The sequence below is a fragment of the Carlito syrichta genome, unplaced genomic scaffold, assembly GCF_000164805.1.
Source record: "Carlito syrichta isolate Samal-C Ts95f unplaced genomic scaffold, Tarsius_syrichta-2.0.1 Scaffold315394, whole genome shotgun sequence".
NCBI classification, from domain to species: Eukaryota; Metazoa; Chordata; class Mammalia; order Primates; family Tarsiidae; genus Carlito; species Carlito syrichta.
In genome coordinates this window covers 139,782-160,166 of record NW_007259490.1, presented here as the reverse complement: position 1 = coordinate 160,166, position 20,385 = coordinate 139,782, and the positions used below count along the sequence as shown (strand labels likewise).

Below are 20,385 nucleotides of genomic sequence, written 5' to 3'. Positions count from 1 at the left end.
AGAGGGGGAGAGAGGGAGAGGGGGAGAGAGAGAGAGAGAAGGGGGGGGGAAATAAATGAATATGGATAGTAATGATTTGTAAACTAGTAACCAGAATAGCTTATAGGGCAGATTTACTTCCCATTTAGTTTCTCAGGTAATAGAATTTCCTGGAGAGTAGATTTTGATCCCTGAGAAAGGTTTATGCCCAGTTATTAATTTTAAAAACTATCATTCTCAATGAGAAATCATTATCAGTATTTGTTTTTTTCAAAATCAAAGTTCATTTTTTTCGGGGGACATCCTGTATTTATTTTTTTTCTCACACAACAGCATAAGATGGAAATCCTTACATACTATTAATACTCTTTTTTTTTTCTTTGAGTTGGCGTTTCACTCTGTCACCCAGACTGGAGTGCAATGGCTGCTCCCGGCCACCCGCAGTCTCAACCTTCTGGGCTCTGGCGATCCTTCCGCCTCAGCCTTCCAAGTAGCTGGAACTAAAGGTGCGCGCTACCACGCCCAGCTCATTTTGATTTATTGTAGAGATGAAGTCTCGCCAAGTTGCCCAGGCGGGTCTTAAGTCATACTTTTCCCCTCTAGCTTTATTGCGGTTATAATTACCAAATAAAAATTGGATATATTAAGGTGCACAACATTATGTTTTTCCGTATGTACACATTTTGAAATAATTACCACAATCAACTTAATTAACATATTCATGACCTCACATCGTTACCTTTATTTTTATTGAGTCAGAGTCTCTGTCGCTCAGGCTGGAGTGCAGTGGCATGTTCACGGTCACTTCAGCCTCGGCTAGCTGGGCTCAGATGATGCTTACACCTCAGCCTTCCAAGTAGCTGGGACTACAGGCATGCACCACCATGCCTGGCTAATTTTTTGGTTTACTGTAGAGATGAGGTCTCGCCAAATTGTCCAGGCTGGTCTTGAACCTGTGGGCTCAGATAATTTTCTCACCTTGGTCTCCCAAAGTGCTGGTATTATAGGCGTGACCCACTGCACCTAGCCAATTACCTTTATTTTTTTGTGGTTCAAAGTTCACTTTAAGTGAAAGGATAAAATCAACAGTTGAAATCTAAAACTACCTAACCTAAGACTAATAATCACGGTTTCATAAAATTTCCAAGGTAAGAAAGTCTATGATGGCCAGGTATGGTAGCTCACACCTATAATCTCAGCACTTTGGGAGGCTAAGGTGGAAGGACTGGTTGAGCCCAGGAACCTAGGTTACATAGTGAAACTATCTCTATAAAAATAAAACAAAAAAGCTAGGAATGGTGGCATGCGCCTGTAGTCCCAGCTATTTGGGAGGCTGAGGTGGAAGGATCTTCTGAGCCCAGAAGGTCAAGGTTGTGGTGAGCCATGATCACACCACTGCACTCCAGCCCGGGCTACAGAGTGAGAACCTGAATCAAAAAACAAAACAAAACAAAAGGTCTATCTGACCTTCACTAAGCAGAAAACCAGTGTTTTTCTTTGAAATAATTACTCATAAATTAATATTCATATGTCATTACTGACTTTTTCATTTGTATTTTCAGCTAGATGACAAGCTAATTGTAGGCAAAGTAGTTTAGCCACAATAGTTTCTAGTGGTTATGGGCATTTAATCATCTTATTAAATATTAGCCAAGCGAATACTTAACCTTTATCTCACTTTTATTTGCTATTTATAAGAAATCGTTTATGTTAATGAGATTTTCTGACAACATTCTTCTTACCTACCAGCTTTCGATTATGCACTCACTAAACCAATTATATACTATCTTTCAAGATAAGTGAACTATTGAAGATATTTACCTTTGAGCCTCTCCCACATGAGCACATACAATCCCAAAGAGCTTGGCAGCAGAGCTAATAACTGACAGTGTTGGAGGTAGAGGCTTAGGCACCGAATCTCCGTCTACATCTTTCTCATAAATACAATAAGGATCATATTCAAGACTTCCACAAGCAACACCATTACCAAGCAGGAGCTAAAAGGGAAAAAAAAGTACATAAGGTTTTAAAGTCACTGTTCACAGACTGAATCTATCCAAGAGTTTAAAACGGCCATACCTGTTCTTCTATAAATCTATGGTCAGTCTCTTGTAGCAAAGGACTTAGTATCAGAAGATCATCCTGATGACAGAGGGGTGGAAGTAAAAATGTAGATGCTGCCACCTGGGTATCAGGGGCGGTCAAGTCAGCTGCCAGCTCTTTGAGGATAGCACAGTGGTTTCCTGTTGAGTCAGAGAAAAAGAACAATTAGCAGTTATTACTAGCAGTTAACTCATTATAGTATGGGGTTAAAAAGCCCGGGTTGGGCTTTTTTCAGGGGGAGTGGAGTGGCATAATCATGGCTCACTGCAGCCTTGACCTGCTGGGTTCAGAAGAAATTTTGGCCTCATCCTCCTGAGTAGCTGGGACTACAGGAGTGCACCACCACACCTGGTTACCTTTTTTTTTAATAGAGGTGAAGTCTCACTCTGTTGTACAGGCTGGTCTCTGACTCATGGGCTCAAGAAATTCTCCCATCTCGATCTTCCAAAGTTCAACCGCACTTGGCCAGGTTGAATTCTAATCTACAGCCAAAGATTGTATTTCTCATCCTTGAAAACTGTCCTACAAATAACTAAGGGCTCAACTAAGTGCTATTCACAAGGCTAAGAATGGATATAAAAAGACATCTCAAAGCATGTGTACATACATTGTAAAATTATATAAAATATAAAAATGGATTTTTAAAAAGATGAATTTACAACAGCAGATAATTGTGTGTTTAAACAAGTAGAAGCCTGAAAAAATTTGTAAATAAACATGTTTTTATCAGGGAAAATTTCAAATATATACAAAAGGAGACTTATTATGATGCTTGTTCTTTTTGCCCTCAGCATATGATCATCATTCACCTTAACCAACTGTAACAATCACCTATATTCCCATTCACTATACCACAACTCCCTATATTATTTTGAAGCAAATCCTAGACAGCATATCATTTCATCCATAAATATTTCATTGTGTATCACTAAAATTAAGGGCATTTATTTTGAAGATAATCCCACTATCATAATCTCATATTTTCAAAAACCACTAAAAATCAAACCCCCATTCAGTGGCCAAATTTCCAACTGTCTTATAAACGTCTGGTTTTGTTTGCTTATATATTTGAATCCAGATCTAAGTAAGGTCTACACATTGAAGCTAGTTGATATATCTTGTCTCTGTCAATCTAATATTCTCCTTTTTTCCCCTTGTAATTTATTTGAAGAAACAAGATTATTTGTTTCACAAAACTTTCTACAGTCTGGATTTTTACGATTATGGGTCACTGGAATAATTCAATTTATTCCTCTAGCATCTGAATTTTTTTTTTTTAAGTTGGTAGTTGATCTAGAGGAGGTTCATTTTTGCTTGTTTTTTTGTTTTTTTTTGGGGGGGAGGCAGGTTAATCACAGATGGCACTGTGTTCTTTCAGTAACACTGAAGACAATATTATGGTTGTCTCTCTAATACATACATTTTGAAAACCTAGTCCATTTTATCGCATTGATCAAAATTATCATCTCAAAGATATTTTATCCTAATTTCTGACAGATTATCCAACAATAGAGCATCTTAAGATGGTTTTTGTCAGTTTGTAGTTTAAGGACTGCAGGAATGAATAAAAACTGCCTTAGAGAAACATTCACTTTTTCAAGTGTTTCTTTGAGCAATAGCATTGGGAAAAAATGAGGACTGGGGTGATATCTACCTATTAGAAGTAGTAGGAGTTAGGAAGAGTTCACTTGCCATATTTTCCGTTTCATTAGTAGCAGTGACAGAGTAATAACAAATATTTATTGAAGTTTTTTTGGTTTCGTTTTTAAAGATGGTTTTTCGCTATGGTGTCCAGGTTGGTCTCTAACTCTCAGCTCAAGCAATCTTCCCACTTCAGCCTCCTGTGTAGGTGGAATTACAGCTGTGAGCCATCGCACCCAGCTTACTGAAAAGAGTATGTGTCAGGAAATGTCCTAAAAGCCTTACACATAGCCCTCATAATAACCTCATGAGGCTGGGTTAGTATTTTATTTATTTTAATTTAATTTTATTACTATCATTTTATAGGTGAAGTAACAGGAACAGAGAGATTGTTACTTGCCAGAGATCACACAGCAGTTACATAGCAGAGTCAGACTGAAACCCAGAAAGGATCCAGAATTCCAGTTTTTCACCACTATGCTCAATCAGTCATTCATTCAAATTGTGTTTAACAAGCTACACAGAAATATTTATTATATTTAATCTTGCTTTCAAGAAGGTATAAAAGCCGGGTTCAGTGGCTCAGCCTGTAATCCCGTGCTTTGGGAGGCTGAGGTGAGTGAACTGCCTGAGCCTGCAGGTTCGAGACCCACCTGGGCAACTTGGTGACACCTCATCTCTACAATAAATCAAAAAAATTAGCCGGGTGTGGTAGCGTGCGCCTGTAGTTCCAGCTACTTGGAAGGCTGAGGTTGAAGGATCGCTGGAGCCCAACAGGTTGAGGCTACGGTGGCTGGGAGCCACTGCACCCCAGTCTGGGCAAGAGTGAGACTCCAACTCAAAAAAAAAAAAAAAAAAGATTAAGTCTGCATCTGCTGGATAAACATAAGGAAAAGTTATTTCAATTCTTAAGTACTTTCTCCACGACAAAAGCAATAAACTAACTTTTTGACACTATGTTGGAGCAACTGATATGATCAGAACTTTAAACTTTTGTTGTGTTAGTCATATTTTCCAAGTTAATTAGATGAATAAATTTAAAAATGACTATTTCTTTTTGTGTTAAAGATTTAGAGCTTAGTATAGATTTTATTGTACTATGAGTTATGTTATTTAAAATGTCAACTGATATTTTAATGGTGAAGTTATGACTGTTATGCTCTATACATATTATGTAAATCTATTAAACAGAAAATAATATTTTAAAAATTCAAATGTCCTTAAGACAAAAAAATCCCAGGCTGGGCACAGTGGTTCACACCTGTTGTCCCAGCATTTTGGGAGGCAGAGGTAAGAGGACTGTCTAAACCAGGGGTTTGAGACCAGTCTGGGCAACTTGGTGAGGTCTAGTCTCTACAATAAATCAAAAATTAGCTGGGTGTGGTGGTGCACGTCTATGGGTCCAGCTACTTGGAAGGCTGAGGCGGAAGGATTGCCTGATCCCAGAGGGTTGAGGCTGCAGTGGCTGTGAGCATGCCTCTGCACTCCAAGCTGGATGACAGAGTAAGACTATGACTTAAAAAAAAAAAAAAAGAAAAGAAAAGGAAAGAAAAGAAACAAATCCTTACTTCTATTATCATAGTTGTAAAGATTTAAAAAAAAAGAAATGGCAAATTATTATTTTTGGCTGAAAATTTCCATTAAAAAAATTCTTCTTTAATTCATGTTAGAAAAGTAGATAAACTTGAAAAAAAGACAAAGAGAGGAAATAGTAGATTTTGTTTTTCTAAGAAGTTCATTGTCCTGACTTTGTCCCCTAATGAACACTCTAGAACTCCAATTCTGAGAAAATACGAGTACAAAAAAAGTACTTCAAGATGTCTTCCTCTCTCTAATTCAAGTTCTTTAAAAGGGTAAGACTTGCATTACCATGTAGTGTAGATTTTGATAATCTCACATTCCTAAATGTTTAAGAAGAGCTTAAAAAAGTCATTTTTTTTCATCTGTAGTTTGAAAATAAATTTCAAGATACTATGGTAAAAATCTGAAGGGAATTGCTCTTGCCACACTCTAACAGCCATTTGAATTGTAGAACATAAAAACTACCTCTCAGTTTTTTACTAGATATCTAGAGCAGGTAACTCTCATAGATATATAGCATAGAATAAGACAGACCTATCACTAAACTGTGACTGTTTATTACGTCTCTAGTAGGTTACCAGTAAGTGGAAAGACAGCACAGCATAACACAAATTTATGTTTTAATCTCGATTCCACTGTTTACCAAGTATGTGTTCTATTTGGTTTTGTAACCTCTCTAAGCCTTTGTCTATCAAATAAGGAAAATGTTAACTAGCTCAGTGTCTTATTCTAGGATAAATGAGACATAATATACACAATTTCTAGCAAAGTGCTTGGCATACAGAAATGGTTCTTTGATACAGTTTCTGAGAGATGGCAACGCATTGATTTCTTTCCTTTTTTAAAGAGTACATACTAAATGCTTACTTTAAAGCAAACATTTTGCTAGATGCATCTGAGATCCATGAAGAGAGTCAATGGGAACAATATCAATCATATAATACAAAGGCCAAGATAGAAGTTAAAAGTTAATATTTTAGCCGGACGTGGTGGCTCATGCCTGTAATTCCAACACTTTGGGAGGCAGAGGGAAGATTACCTGAGTTCAGGGGTTTGAGATCAGCCTGAGTAACATGGTGAGACCTCATTTCTACAATAAATCAAAAAAATTAGCCGAGTTCAGAGGCACATGCCTGTGGTTCCAGCTACTTGGAAGGCTGAGGCAGAAAAATCATCTGAGCCCAGCAGGTTGTGGTTGCGGTGACTGAACATGTCACTGCACTTCAGCCTGGGTGACAGAGTGAGACTCCAACACACACACACATACAAATTAATATTTTGAGCCAATATAGTATACATTATGCTGCATTTATCTGCAGAAAGTTATAGGCAAATAAGTGTAGTACTTTTACTACAAAAAAATATAGAAGTGTTTTAAAAAAATGTATTTTATTTACTGTAAAAGGGTAAACACATAGGTTAAGATTAAACTCCCTAAATCTCCTAGAAATAAGGCACTGAGTAACTGCCATTATAATTTCATTCAAGTACTTAATAACAACAATTACTTTCCTGGCACTGTACTTGCCACACAATAAAACATTTTGGTCTAAGGCACATACCTTCATAGGCTTCAGGAGGTAATAAAATTAATAGTTCATAAAGTCTTTGCCTATAAACTACTGATGGTGTTTTCAAAGGACTTCCATATGTTTTCAGTATTGAAGAAAGCCTTAAAATAAAAGAAAAAGTGTATCTTAAGTGGGTAAGTTATATAATATTGTACACATATTAACAGTTTAACATATAGTTATACATATCACTAATGAATATTAGTGTTGCTTTATTTTTTAAAGTAATGTGTGATTATAAGGTATAGAAGGGAATACAAGTGTCAGATATGAAAATTATTTTGCAAATTTTTCTATCATATGTTATAAAACAAAATTATATAGTCAGTTTCTATTTCTAAGTCTACAAGTATTATACCTAGGATCCTGAAACTCTTACTAAATTCCAAAATTCACAACTTGGCATTTGTAAAAACAAAACAAAACCTATAATGTAGAAAAGCAATCAGCCAAAGAAACATACAAATAGGATACACAAATGGCTAGAGAAAACCCAAGTATGTTAGAAACTTGATCTGAAATGTTACCACCAAATAAGAACGAACCACCACAAATTGAAAAACCATGAAACACACATTCTCCTAATAAAATACAAACTGAACCAATATTTTCCTAAAAGTTTCATTCAGAAAATCTATCACCTTTCTTCACTTTCTCTTTTCACTTCCATGTATTCTTCTTTATCCTCTGTTTACCTTCACTATTGGTATTAAGCTATCCCTTTATCAATGATCATCTATCTAACATATATTTATTGAAGGACTACTACCCTTTGCAAGGTGCCTTGTCATCAACGATGGCAACAGTTTTCATCACTTTCAGCAATACTGAAATTCAACAGAATTACTTTTGCTGTGTCACTGGAATAAATCTGCTAAACTGTCATGGCATGGGGCTTCAAGTTTCTCTAAGAAATTCTGGCAATGCTTAGTCATTTGTATTTTCCAGAAAACAACTGCTTGCTATTTCTAGTTTCTAGAAGAAAAGAGAGTTATATATTATCATTTCATATTTTAAAATGTTGGCTCCATTTTATATCTTTCAGTCTGGTGAAATATTATATATATTCAGAAAACAATGATAAAACCCAGAAATAATTTTTTAGTTATGGAAATTAAGAAGAAATCCACTGCATTTTTGATTTTTGTGTTTCTTTAAAGCCAGGTCAGAAAATTACCTGGAAAACGTTTTCAATCATATGCACAAGATGTTAAGAAATTATAAAGTATGTCTTTTAAAATCCTACAACATTCACTTAGCTTAACCAGATAAAATTTAGTTCTGAGGAGTATTATTTTATATACAAACACACACACACACAACTTTTTTGAAGTCAAATTCTCACTTTGTCGCCCAGGCTGGATGAAGCGCAAGTAGATGACCATGGCTCACTCGCAGCCTTCACCTCCTGGGCTCAGGTGATCCTTCTGCTTCAGCCTCCTGAGTAGCTGAGGTGACAGGTGAGTGCCAACAGGCCTGACTAATTTTTTGTAGAGATAAGGTCTCACTATGCCCTGGCTGGTCTCAAAGTCCTGGGCTCAAATAATTTGGCCTCCCAGAATGCTAGGATTATAGTATGAGTCACTGTGCCAGGCCAATAAATTATATTTTTAAAATCTTGCAACATTCACTCAGTTTAAGTACACAAAATTGAGTTCTCAGGAATGTATTTTTTTAAAGAATGATAAATATAATAAAATAAAATTTTAGGAAAGCATTTTTTATTGGTTTCTACTATTGCAAAGTCTTCCTAGCCGGGCTTGGTGGCTTAGCCTATAATCCCGAGCTTTGGGAGGCTGAGGTGAGTGGAATGCCTGAGCCAGTGGGTTCGAGACCCGCCTGGGCAACTTGGTGAGACCTCATTTCTACAATAATAAAAAAAAAAAAATTAGCCGGGCTTGGTAGCGCACGCCTGTAGTTCCAGCTACTTGGAAGGCTGAGGCGGAAGGATCGCTGGAGACCAACAGGTCGAGGCTGCAGGGCGACAGAGTGAAACTCCAACTCAAAAAAAAAGAGTCTTCCTGCTACAAATACACTTAGATAAGTATAAACAAGTATAGATAACAGTGTATTTTTTAACTGGAATAAAACATAAATTGCACTGTTATGCTTGTTAAGAGAGACCTTTCCAAGGCCATTTACCTCCATCCCAATAAAAACAAATATTTTAAAAAGTGAAACAAAACACAAGCTGAAATCACAGTGGGAACACAAATATCAATATCAAGGTAAGGATCTGAGACAAGGCTTGCACCCATATAAGGTAGGGATGATAAAGTGGAGCTCCTTGAAGCAGGTTAAGATGGTTCCAGGTCTTGGTAGAGGCGTATCAGATTGAACAGAGTTGAATAAAGAATTAGTGAATGGAAGACAGCACTAAAGAAATTACCCATAGGGAAGCAGCAGAAAAAGAGATAAAAATATCAGAAAGACTAAGAAACATGGAAGACAAAATGAAAAGATCTAAAATTTGTCTAATCAGAGCACCAAGGGAAAGTTCTGAGAGAATGGTGAGCAGGCAACATTTGAAGAAATAATAGCCAATTTTCCAGAAGGCACAAGTCCAACAAAATATATATCAAATAGGATAAAGAAATCCACAAATTGCCAGTTAATTTATTTTCTTGAGTCAGGGTCTCACTCTGTTGCCCAGGTTGGAGTGCAGTCACTGTAGCCTTGACTTCTTGAGCTCAGGTGATCCTTTGCCTCAGTTTCCAAGTAGCTGAGACTACAAGTGTGCACCACTATGCCCAGATAATTTTTTTATTTTTTATAGAAATGGGGTCTTGCTATGTTGTCCAGGTTGGTCTCAAACTCTTGGGCTCAAGCAATACTCTTGCCTCAGTCTCTCAAAGTATTAGTATTACAGGCATGAGCCACCATGCTTAGCCTCTCCAAATTGCCAGTTTAAAGCAGAGAGGAATTGCAGATTTGATTTTTTAAAAATTCAACTATACATAGTTTATAAGATATACCTAAGAATACAACATCATAGGAAAAAAACATACCACACATATAATAATGATAAAGATTAGACCATAACCAAAAAGTATTATTCCTACTCCTGTAATCTCAGCACTTTGGGAGGTTGGAGGCGAGAGGATTACCTGAACAACATGGCGAGACCTCATCTCTACAATAAATTACAAATCAGTCAGGCATGGTGGCGTGCACCTGTAGTTTCAGCTACTTGGAAGGCTGAGGTGGAAGGAAGGCCTGAGCCCAGCAGGTCAAGGTTGTGGTGGCTGGTGAGCATGCCACTGCACTCCAGCCTCGGTGACAGTGAGACTCCATTCCAGAAAAAAAAAAAAAAAAGAATAAAAAGAGTTACTGTATAATGACAAAAAATTCAATTCACCAGGAAAATATAAACTTCTTTGTATCTAATCAAAGTCTTATATTAATAGAACTATAGGGAGAAACTGAAAAATTTAGCATCACAAAAGAGAATGTTAACATGCCACTAATTACTGATAGTTTACAAATTAAAAATTAGTAAAGATAGAATGGAACTTTAAAAAAACACATTTGTCACAGAGCATGTCTTAACAAATTTAAAAGGACAGGTAACACAAATCATATTTACTAACTACAATGTAATTAAGTTAAAAATCAATAACAAGACCACAAACTAAGAACCATTTCATATATTTAGAAACCTAAAAACAGACTACTAAACAACTCATAATGAAATCATAAACATTCTTAAAACTGAAATAATGGAAATAGTACATATAACTTTTAGGTTTTTCAGCAAATGGGACCTTAAAGGGAAAGTTGTCAGGGTGTGGTGGCTCATGCCTTTAATCCTAGTAGTTTGGGAGGCAGAAGCGGGAGGACTGCTTGAACCTGGAAGTTTGAGACTAGTCTGGGCAACATGGCAAGATCACAGCTCTACAAAAAAAATTAAAAAATTAGCCAGGTGTAATGACAGATGCCCACAGTCCCAGAACTTGTGAGACTGAGAGTGAAGGACTGCCTGAGCCTGGGAGGTGAGCTGTGATAATGAGCTGTGATCGTGCCACTGCATTTTAGTCAAGGCGATACAAGAGAAACAAAACAAAACAAAACAAAAAACCAAAGAGTGAGAAAGAGGGAGAGAGAACAAAGAGAAATTCAATGAGGTAAGCATTCAATTTAAGATTTTTTTTTTCTTTAAGGACAAGAATTTAAGAAAACTACCAACCTAGGTAACATAGTGATACCTCATCTCTACACATATACACACACACAAAAAATTCAAACAAAAATTAGGCAGGTGTGGTGCTGTCTGCCTATAGTCCCAGCTACTCAGGAGTGGAAGGATCCCCTGAGCCCGGGAGGTCAAGACTGTGCCACTGGTCTCCAGTCTGGGTGACAGAGTAAAATTGGCAGAAGAGATACAGTGTATTAAAGTCATGGAGTGGAAGGAATTGTGAGTGCTATTAAGAATGTAGCTGGCCAGGTTCCATGGCTCAGCCTGTAATCCCAGCACTTTGGGAGGCTGAGGTGAGTGGATTGCCTGAGCCCACGGGTTCGAGACCCACCCGTGCAACTTGGCGAGACCTCGTATCTACAATAAATTTTAAAAAATTAGCCAGGCGTGGTAGCGCATGCCTGTAGTTCCAGCTACTTGGAAGGTTGAGGCGGAAGGATCGCTGGAGCCCAGAAGGTTGAGGTTGCAGTGGCCGGGAGCATGCCACTGCACTCCAGTCTGGGCAACAGAGTAAGACTCCAACTCAAAAAAAAAAAAAAACAAAAGAATAAAATAATGATAATAATAATGACAACAATTATTATTTAAGAAAGGTGTAAGGAAATCATCAAGAACAATAGTAGAATACAAATTTCAACATGTGGAAAGCTATTCCTTGTAAAAATTAATCTAACAGATATACCTCTAGTGAGATGAGTCAAGTAAAACAAAAGAGAAGGCAAGATAAAAACTTCTCAGGAATGGAGAAAGAGGCATAGAGAAAAGATTAAGAAGATAAAAGAATACTAACAACTTTATGCTGAAAATCTGAAGATAAAAATTCATGGGGAAAATTCCTGAAAAAATGTAACTTGTCAAATTTGACTTAAGCAAAGCAAATCACCCAAACCAGACCTCAAATAATCAAAAACAATTTAAAAAATGAAATAAGTAGCTTGAAAAAAATTTTTGCAGAAAATAGCAGATCTAAGCCGGGCTCGGTAGCTCAGTCTGTAATCCCAGCACTTCGGTAGCTCAGTCTGTAATCCCAGCACTTTGGGAGGCCGAGACGAGTGGACTGCCTGAGCCCGCGAGTTCGAGACTCACCCGGGCAACTGGGTAAGACCTCGTCTCTACAATAAATCAAAAAATTAGCTGGGCATGGTAGCGTGCGCCTGTAGTTCTGGCTACTCGGAAGGCTGAGGCGGTAGGATCGCCGGAGCTCAGTAGTTTGAGGCTGCGGTGGCCAGGAGCGTGCCACTGCAATCCAGTCTGGGCGACAGAGTGAGACTCCAACTCAAAAAAAAAAAAAGAAAATTGCAGATCTAGAGATTTAGAGATCATTGCTCACAAAATTCCATGTGACAGAATCACTTTAACATTACACAAACTTTCCCACAGAACTTGATAAAACATCTACCCATCTCATTCTATGAGGCTGGTATTAACTTGATTAAAAGTCAATTACAGAACAGTCTTCCTGAAGAATTTATGTGAAAAAACCCATAGGCAAACCATGTCTAGAAGTTTATAAAATAATTATTTCTAAGTTCAGTTTGTGCCAGAAATGTAATCAATTTAAAAATTGGTCAATAAAAATTGTCATATTAAGGTATAGCAGATTAAATCATTGTATAAAAATAAAAATATATTATTTAAAAAAAAACTCCAGCCGGGCTCGGTGCCTCAGCCGGTAATCCTGCGCCTTTGGGAGGCTGAGGTGAGTGGTGAGTGGATTGCCTGTGCCTGCAGGTTTGAGACCCGCCGGGGCAGTGAGACCTCATCTCTACAATTAATCAAAAAAATCAGCCGGGCGTGGTAGTACATGCCTGTAATTCCAGCTACTTGAAAGGCTGCGGTGGAAGGATCGCCGGAGCCCAGCAGGTTGAGGCTGCGGTGGCCAGGAGTGGCCACTGCACCACAGTCTGGGTGACAGAGTGAGACTCCAACTCAAAAAAAAAGAAAAACTTCACCAAATCCCAAAAATTGGCCAAGTAGAAATAAGTTACTCTCTTTTTTTTGGACCCCTCTCCCATAAGTTACTCTCAACCTGATAAAGGGTATTTACTAAAATGGCTATAGGAAACATCATTCTTATTAGCAAAACAGTATTAAATGGTTGTCATCTAGTTGGCACATAAGGTGAGAGAAAAAAATTATAAAGGAGTAAGTATTACAAAAGGAAAAATCTATAAACAAATGTTTAATATAGGAGAATTTAGCAAGGTGGCTGGCTCTTTGTATAGCAGTAACAAACAGATAAACACACCCTCTTACTTAATAATCACAATAGAAACTATAAAGTACCACTAATTTTTTTTAAAGACTTTTTTTGGGGTAAATTTTTTTTACTTTGCAAAAGATCTCAGTAATAGAAGAGAGATATGTTCACAGGTATTGTAGAAATATCAATTCTATTCAAATTTATAGATTCAATGCAATTTCAAGTAAATTTGAAAAGGAGAAGATCAAAAGTGCAAGAAGGGTCAAAATGTGCCTAAAGAGGAATAAGGTCAAAAAACTTAATCTAACATAGTAAAATTTATTATAAAGAGAATGTGTTGGCATAGAAATAGACAAACACACAAATGGAAAAACAGAGCACACAGGCAGGTCATGTATATATGGGAATACGATACACGACAGAAGTGAAAGTCAATCACTAAAGGAAAAATTTGGTTTTTTAGTAAAGTATGGAACCATTTGCTATCCACATTTAAAAGAAAATGAAATTGGATCCTGCTATGTGTTGCTCTCATGAATGGATTAATGTTATAAAAGGGCTTAATGGAGGGGGCTTGTCCCTTTTTGCCTTTCCATCTCTTTGGCATGTGAGGACATAATGTTACTCTCCTCCAGAGAATGCAGCAACAAGGTGCCACCTTGGAAGTAGAGAACAAGCTCTCGCCAGAAACCAAATCTGTTGGCATCTTGATACTGAAGTTGCCTCCAGACCTGTTAGAAATAAATGTCTATTCTTTATAAATTATCCAGTCTTAGGTATTTTGTTATAGCAGCATAAATGGACTAAGACAGATTTCTAGCTCACTCGAAATAGAAAAATCAATTCTAGATAAATGAAATACTTAAATATGAAAGACAAAACTTTAAACACTTTAGGGAGAAATGTAAGAAAATACAACTTTGCAGTAAGGAAGACTTTTTACATGAAAAGAAAAAAGTACTACCCAAAGAGTTAAAGACTGATAAATTTCACTATTTAAATAATGTCTGTTAATAAAAAAAAAACTAGAATATATTTTTAATATTTTACAGTCTCAAAAATATGTTAAAAATTCTTATACATCAATAAAAAAGGATAAACAACCTAAAAGAAAAATAAGTTAAAGATATGCATGAACAGGCATTTCATAGTAGGGAAAACACTGAGGAAAAACAAATATGTAATATGATACTTAAGCCATCCGAAATACATTTAAACCATATGAGACATCATTTTATACATACTGGATGGGGTAGAATTGATATCTGAGTAAGTGTTGGTGAAAGAGTGGATAAAAGGGTACTCATTCACTACTGGCAAAAATAGAATAATGAAAAATAACCTGGTATTATCTTATGAAGTTAAATATAAAAATACATTTTAGCACAGCCATTTCATTCCAAGGTACATATACTACAGACCTAAAATACGAATAGGAATGCTCATACTAGCATTAGTTTTAAAAGCAGAAAACTGGTAACAGCCTACAAGTCCACTGACAAGAGTACCAATATCCTGTCATATACGCATACAGTTAAATATTATCCAGCAGCCAAAATGAACTTACACATAGCTGAAGCTTAGAAACAATGTTGATGCTAGCAGAGTACACACAAGAAGAAAAGTAACCGCACTAGACTGTAAAGACTGGGGTGGACCTCTTTCTTAATGTCCAGTGTCCTTTGTCTTAAGATTTAGTGCAATATTTTGAAAAAGGAAAAAAAAAAAGAAACAATGTTGAGTATAAAAAGCAAGTCCCAGAACAGTATAATATGTGCCTGATCAAAACCAAGCAAAATAGTGTACTTTTTAAAGAAACAAAAACATGTGATACACTTTTTTTTTTTGAGTTGGAGTCTTACTCCATTGCCCAGACTGGAGTGCAGTGGCATGCTCATGGCCACCCCAGTGTTGACCTATTGGGCTCAGGCGATCCTTTCACCTCAGCCTTCCAAGCTGGTGGAACTACAGATGAGCACTATCACGCCCAGTTAATTTTTTTGATTTATTGCAGAGATGAGATCTCGCTAATTGCCCAGGCTGGTCTAGAACCTGAGAGTTCAGGCAAACCCCTCACCTTGGCCTCCCAAAGTGCTGAGATTACAGGCTTGAGCCACTGCCCAGTCTATGAGATACACTTTTTAAAAATGCAAGGTAATGACAACTATAAAATTCAGACTGGTGGCTACTTCTTTTTTTTTTTTTTTTTTTGAGTTGGAGTCTCACTCTGTCGCCCAGACTGGAGTGCAGTGGCCGCTCCCGGCCACCGCAGCCTCGACCTGCTGGGCTCCGGCGATCCTTCCGCCTCAGCCTTCCGAGTAGCCGGAATTACAGGCACGCGCTACCACGTCCAGCTGATTTTTTTATTTATTGTAGAGATGAGGTCTCGTTGCCCAGGCGGGTATCGAACCCGCGGGCTCAGGCAATCCACTCACCTCAGCCTCCCAGAGGCACGGGATTACAGGCTGAGCCACCGAGCCCGGCTTGGTGGCTACTTCTAAAGGCAGGCAGAAAGAATGGAATTGAAGAGGGGCACACAGATACCTTCAATAGTGTTAATGCTCTAGTTCAGTGGTAGCCACATTTGGTCCACTGCATGTTTTTGTAAATAAAGCTTTACTGGAACACAATCACAGTCACTCATTCATTCACATATTATCTATGACTGCTTTTGAGCTATTAAATGCAATGACAGAGTTGAGTAGTTGCAACATAGACTTCACAGTCTGCATAGCCCAAAATCTTTACTATTTAACGATTTAACTGTAAATCATTAAATACTTACTGGAAAAAACTTCTCCCTATATCTTATTAATTTGGAAATTATAAATGCTCAAGATATACATTGACTTTTTTCTATGTTTTCAAATCATATATATATATATATATAGAACTCAAACTTTTGAAAAATATACACAAACCAAAAACTGAAACTGTTAACAAGCTTCTGGTTCTTACGAACACAGAATATACTAACAAACCAATAAAATGCATACCTGAAAAAAGTTAACAGGCCTAATATTTCATTTTCTTGTTAAATCTGCCTGTATGAAAGGTGTATTATTCGCCAACTAATTTTCCTTCTCTTAATATGTACTTTTCTTTCAAGATCACAACTAATTGATTTCCTTCCTCTGTAAAAAGAAAATCATTCACTAACCTTAAAAATCTGCCTTATTAATGTACTGAAAGAATATCATATAATCAGAGAGTAATCTATTGCTCCTAAAAAAGTTTTATCAAATCTAAATAGCCAGTCCTTACTGAGTTAGCAAATCCACAGCACAAGGAAGTGGTGGAAGAAGACGCTGAATTACTTCCTCAGTAAGGAGATCACCACAGTGGAAAACAAAGCTCTTGACAGCTGAAAAAGAAAACAGACTTTTACTCAGCATAATGAAAGAAATCATGAAAGGAGCATTTGATTATGGTACAGTATTAGTATTTTTATTAGAATAAAAAAATACGCTAAAAGCAAACAATTCTTAAAACTCTAGTATAAAAAGAAAGCTACTGCCTTCTCTCTTAATCATATTAACGAAAAAAGCCTTCTTACAATTACCAAAAGAAACCAATAGCCAAATTAATAAAATGTTGCTGTCTTGGAATTTTACTCGGGCTTTAGGCTCAGAAACAAAAAAGAAATTAGCTTAGACTCACAAGTTTGTCAGTTTCACAACTATTTCTGCGGAACCATGCTGACTTTCAAGTTAGCACGTTAGGTTTTTAGATGTTATCTGAAACAAATACTTTCTATAATAATTTACTTTATACACAGGATGAGTATTTTAATGTTAGACTGAATTTCAAGATCAATTTCAAAATCTGTTTTTCTTTAAGGGTTAAAAACGCCACAAATAAACAAAACCAAAATCAATGCTTTCGTGTCTTTCCAGGGATCCCATCCTTCCTTAGTTCACATTTTCATGGTGAAACTATTTTTTAAAAAACAGTTTATATATCATAGAAAGGTACAACTTTATCATAGAAAGGATCTACATGTGATCCTTAAACAATACAGGTTTAAACTACGTAGGTTTTTTTTCAATTCAAGTCATACCGAGTGTGCCTACCTCTCCTGCTTCTCCTTCCACCTGCTCCAACTCTTCCATATCTGTCAACCAACACCTCCTTTTCATCTTCATCCATAGCCCACTCAATATGAAGATAATGAGGATGAAGACCTGTATGATGATCTACTTCTACTTATATATTTTCCCTTCCTTATGATTTCATTTTTTTCTTTTTTCTTGAGTAGGAGTCTCACTCTGTCACCCAGGCTAGAGCGCAGTGGCATGCTCGTGGCCACTGCAGCCTCAACCTGCTCAGCTCAGGTGATCCTTCCACCTCAGCCTTCCAAGTAGCTGGAACCACAGGCGTGCGCCACCATGCCTAGCTGTTCTTTTTTTTTTTATTGTAGAGACAAGGTCTCGTCAAGTTGCCCAGGCTGGTCCCAGGCAATCCTCTTATCTCTACCTCCCAAAGTGCTGAGACTACAGGTGTGAACCACTGTACCTGGCATGATTTTCTTCATAACATTTTCTTTTCTCTAGCTTACTTTAAGAACACATTATATAATACATAAAACATACAAAATATGTGGTAATCAACTGTTTATGTTATTGGCAAGACTACCTGTCAACAATAGGTTATTAGTAGTTAAGTTTTGGGGGAGTCAGAAGTTGTATGTAGATTTTCAACTTCACAGGGGGTTGGTGCTCCTGACCCCACATTATTCAAGGTTCAACTGTACAAACTTAGTCAATGGTGATTAAACCAAATTCTAGTATTTCTGAAAAGAGGAATGAATGCTTACCTAAGACAAAGCAATCTTGACAATTTTTAGCTGGATTTTATCTAGTAAAACATGCATTATTTCAAAGATTAGAACTCTCACATTTGGTTTATTATATCATACGATAGTTATCACCAACTAACCAATTACATTTTTTTGTTCAGTTATAAAAACCACCAATGGCAAATTATCCCCCTAATATTAAACAAACATGTAAGCACATGTTAAAGACAAAGATTGGAGAAAAAGGCAAAGGAAAGGAAGACAAAAGACTAAACTCAACCTACCACAGAGTGCACCAGCTCGTCCTTCCAGGGTTACCTGCCATGTAAATGAATCTCCTCGGCTCTTTTCTGTTTCTAGATCTTTAGGAGATGCTGGAAAGACACACTTCCACAACAGCAGAACTCGAGCAAGGTGATGACTGACAACAGCAGGACCTGTAATTTATTCAACTTGTCACTCGTAAGAGAATCCAAAGTGGCCACTCTTTAAAACTCTATTATTAAGCAGAAACTCCTCTCTCAAAATAAATACTTTAGTTCACTATTACAATATTTTGTCCCTTTTCTTACCTCCTTCTAATTCCAAATGAATCTATTTTTTTTGAGTTGGGGTCTCACTCTGTCAGAAGAAGTGGAGTAGCACCATCATGGTTTAACACAGCCTCGATCTCCTGGGCTCAGGCGATCCTTCCACCTCAGCCTCCCAACTAGCTGGGATTATAGGCATATGCTCCCATGCCTGGCAAATTTTCTTGTAAAGATTAGGTCTAGCTACGTTGCTTAGGCTGGTCTCGAATTCCCAGGCTCAAGTAATTCTTCCACCTCGGCTTCCTAAAGTGCTGGAATTACAGGCATGAGCCACTGCGCCTGACATCAAATGAATTTATTTCTGAATGAAATATTATCTGATGGTGCTAGAGTACAGAGAGGAAAAACAAGGAACTAGTGGTAAGGCCTGGGCTCTAGTGAAAATTCTTCTACTACTGCTATGTTTCCTTTGAGACTCAGTTTCTTATATATACAAAATGAATCTAGTATCCCCTGTACTGCTTGTCTCCAGGGGTTTGTCAGATCCAAATGATAAAACACACTTTAAAGTACTTTGAAAAACTGTAATGTGCCATGTAAATGCAAGGTACAAATGTTATAGTAACAGATAACATTTTATCCGTAATACTCAAAATAATGCTAACTTCTGATAGCAACTTGTTCCAGATCAAAAATCAGATGTAAAATACCTGAAGAGAATATTTTTTATAAAAAAAAAATTTCAGAGCAACATTTATGAACTGTGGTATCATGAATATACAAACCTAGTAATAAAAGATCAACGTAATAGTAGCATTATCAAATTTTTTTTTTTTTGAGTTGAAATCTTAATCTCCCAGGCTAGAGTGCAGTGGCATGCTCATGGGCACTGCAGAGTTGACCTGCTGGGTTCCGGTGATCCCTTTGCCTTAGCCTTCCAAGTAGCTGAAACTATAGGTATGCACTACCACACCTGGCTAATTTTTTTATTTATGGTAGAGATGAGGTCTCGCCAAATTGACCAGGCTGTTCTCGAACCTGTGGGCTCAGGCAATCCCCTCACCTTGGCCTCCCAAAGTGCTAGGATTACAGGCTTGAGTCACCAAACCCAGTCATCAATTTTTTTTAAAATTAAGAAGTATAAAAACCCAACAGTTTTTTTCACTAAGTAATTTTCTTCTGGGGTTACCTTAAACTTCTCCAATAAACACTCCCTTCTTAGTCCCACATTCTGCTAACTGTGTATCTTTCTTCTGTGGTATGGCAACACAGCATAAGAACTTCATTGGGCTTTGGATGGAAACTGCCTAGGTTAATATCCTGGCTCCACTCATGTGTTAGTCAAAAGTAAACCAGGATGAGTTACTTATGCTTTTTGTGTCTCAATTTTCTCATCCATAAGTGGGGATAATAATAGTATTTACTACATAGGATAGTTTCTGAGGCATATACAAGTTTAAATACAGAACGATGATTGGTTCATGGTAAGCATTTATATAATGTTTGACATATAATCATCATAGAAAATTCTGCCTTATTTGCATAGAAAGAGGTGAGCCTAATAACAAAACGAAAGGGCAATTAAAAGTCAATCTTTTATTTTTTGAGTTGGAGTCTCACTCTGTCACCCAGACTGGAGTGCAGTGGCACACTCTCGGCCACCGCAGCCTAAACCTGCTGGGCTCCGGCGATCCTTCCGCCTCAGTCTTCCAAGTAGCTGGAGCTACAGGCACGTGCTACCATGCCCGGCTGATTTTTTGATTTGTTGTAGAGATGAGGTCTCG

General features: G+C 37.3%; 1 protein-coding gene across 1 annotated transcript in view; it reads right to left on the bottom strand.

The window, feature by feature from the left end:
• Positions 1-20,385, bottom strand: part of LOC103275265 (HEAT repeat-containing protein 5A) — a 72,200-nt gene that overhangs the window by 17,374 nt on the left and 34,441 nt on the right. Inside the window, exons 11-15 of the mRNA XM_008072670.2 lie at positions 18,356-18,508; positions 16,538-16,637; positions 6,867-6,976; positions 2,059-2,222; positions 1,801-1,976 (exon numbers count right to left, since the gene is read on the bottom strand). Coding sequence (XP_008070861.2) covers positions 1,801-1,976; positions 2,059-2,222; positions 6,867-6,976; positions 16,538-16,637; positions 18,356-18,508 — 703 coding nt within the window. The remainder of the gene's footprint in view (positions 1-1,800; positions 1,977-2,058; positions 2,223-6,866; positions 6,977-16,537; positions 16,638-18,355; positions 18,509-20,385) is intronic.